This window comes from Malurus melanocephalus, unplaced genomic scaffold (genome assembly GCF_030028575.1).
Source record: "Malurus melanocephalus ecotype Western Australia unplaced genomic scaffold, MMel_1.1 scaffold_808, whole genome shotgun sequence".
NCBI lineage: Eukaryota > Metazoa > Chordata > Aves > Passeriformes > Maluridae > Malurus > Malurus melanocephalus.
The window spans coordinates 128130-129094 of NW_026624040.1; the positions used below are offsets into that span (position 1 = coordinate 128130).

A 965-nucleotide genomic window follows, 5' to 3' on the forward strand; every position below is an offset into this window, starting at 1 on the left:
AACAAAACCAGAGCAAGCTTTTAGGGCCACAGATGGAAAATGACCATAAGAGTTGCCTGAAGAATGAGAAATTATAATTTTTTTAATGTCAGTAAGTGCAAAAAATATGGAGGCTGGAAGGTAAGTGAGGGAGGATGGAAATATTGTTCATTTATAGACCATATTGCCTTTGGACAAAAGTTAAAGGGAAAGAACAAAGTTAAAAGGCTGAGGGGTTTGTGGTATGAGCTCTTGGCCAGTGAGGACTTTTCCCCCTCCTYGTAGTGCCGCCGTGTCCTTCCCCTCCAAACATCAGGAACGGCCAGCAYGACAGCCAGGRTGTGAAGGAGTTCATKSCTGGAATGTYGGTGAARTACCACTGTGACCCAGGCTAYRYCCTCATCGGGAAAARCACAGTCTCCTGTCTGCCATCGGGRTCCTGGAGCATCCCCTACCCCCGCTGCGAGGGTGAGCTGGAAATGCTGAAAAGGGGCCTCCCCTGAGCTGGGACCCCACAAACCCAAAGGGGGATGGATCCCTGAGCTCTGCTGCTGTTCCCTCGCAGTGATCACCTGCAGCAGCCCCAGCATCTGGGATGGAGAGCTGGCTGGAGGCCGGAGGGCTGAGTACCACCCTGGGGACAATGTCACCTTCCAGTGCCACCCAGGCTTCGTGCTGTGGGGCAGCCATGGGGCCACGTGCCAGCTCGATGGCCACTGGGTGCCTGCGGTCCCCACATGCCAGCCAGGTGAGCAGGGTGGCACGGGTGGGACAGGTTTTGCTGTGGTTCAAGAGCTCCAGCTCGGGGTCACATCCCTAAACTCTGCTCTCCTTTYCTGCACAGTGCTGCTGTGCCCTCCACCCCCTGTCATCGCCCACGCCACGCTCAGCGCCGAGCCAGGGACCAACTTCAGCAGCGGCACCTCTGTGAGCTACAGCTGCCAGCCCGGCTTTTCCCTGCTCGGGCATCCCTCTGTCCTGTGCAC

At 56.4% G+C, this 965-nt stretch overlaps 1 protein-coding gene and 1 long non-coding RNA gene across 2 annotated transcripts in view; both read left to right on the forward strand.

The window, feature by feature from the left end:
- LOC130585009 (complement receptor type 2-like) overlaps positions 1-359 on the forward strand; it is a gene marked incomplete at its 3' end in the record, with an annotated part of 7990 nt that extends 7631 nt beyond the window's left edge. Inside the window, exon 10 of the mRNA XM_057385308.1 lies at positions 265-359. Coding sequence (XP_057241291.1) covers positions 265-359 — 95 coding nt within the window. The remainder of the gene's footprint in view (positions 1-264) is intronic.
- A 26-nt stretch (positions 360-385) lies between these two features.
- LOC130585006 (uncharacterized) lies at positions 386-931 on the forward strand. The gene is made up of 3 exons (XR_008966550.1): positions 386-447; positions 545-727; positions 824-931. It is a non-coding gene; the product is annotated as an uncharacterized LOC130585006 (long non-coding RNA).
- Positions 932-965: the final 34 nt, after the last annotated feature.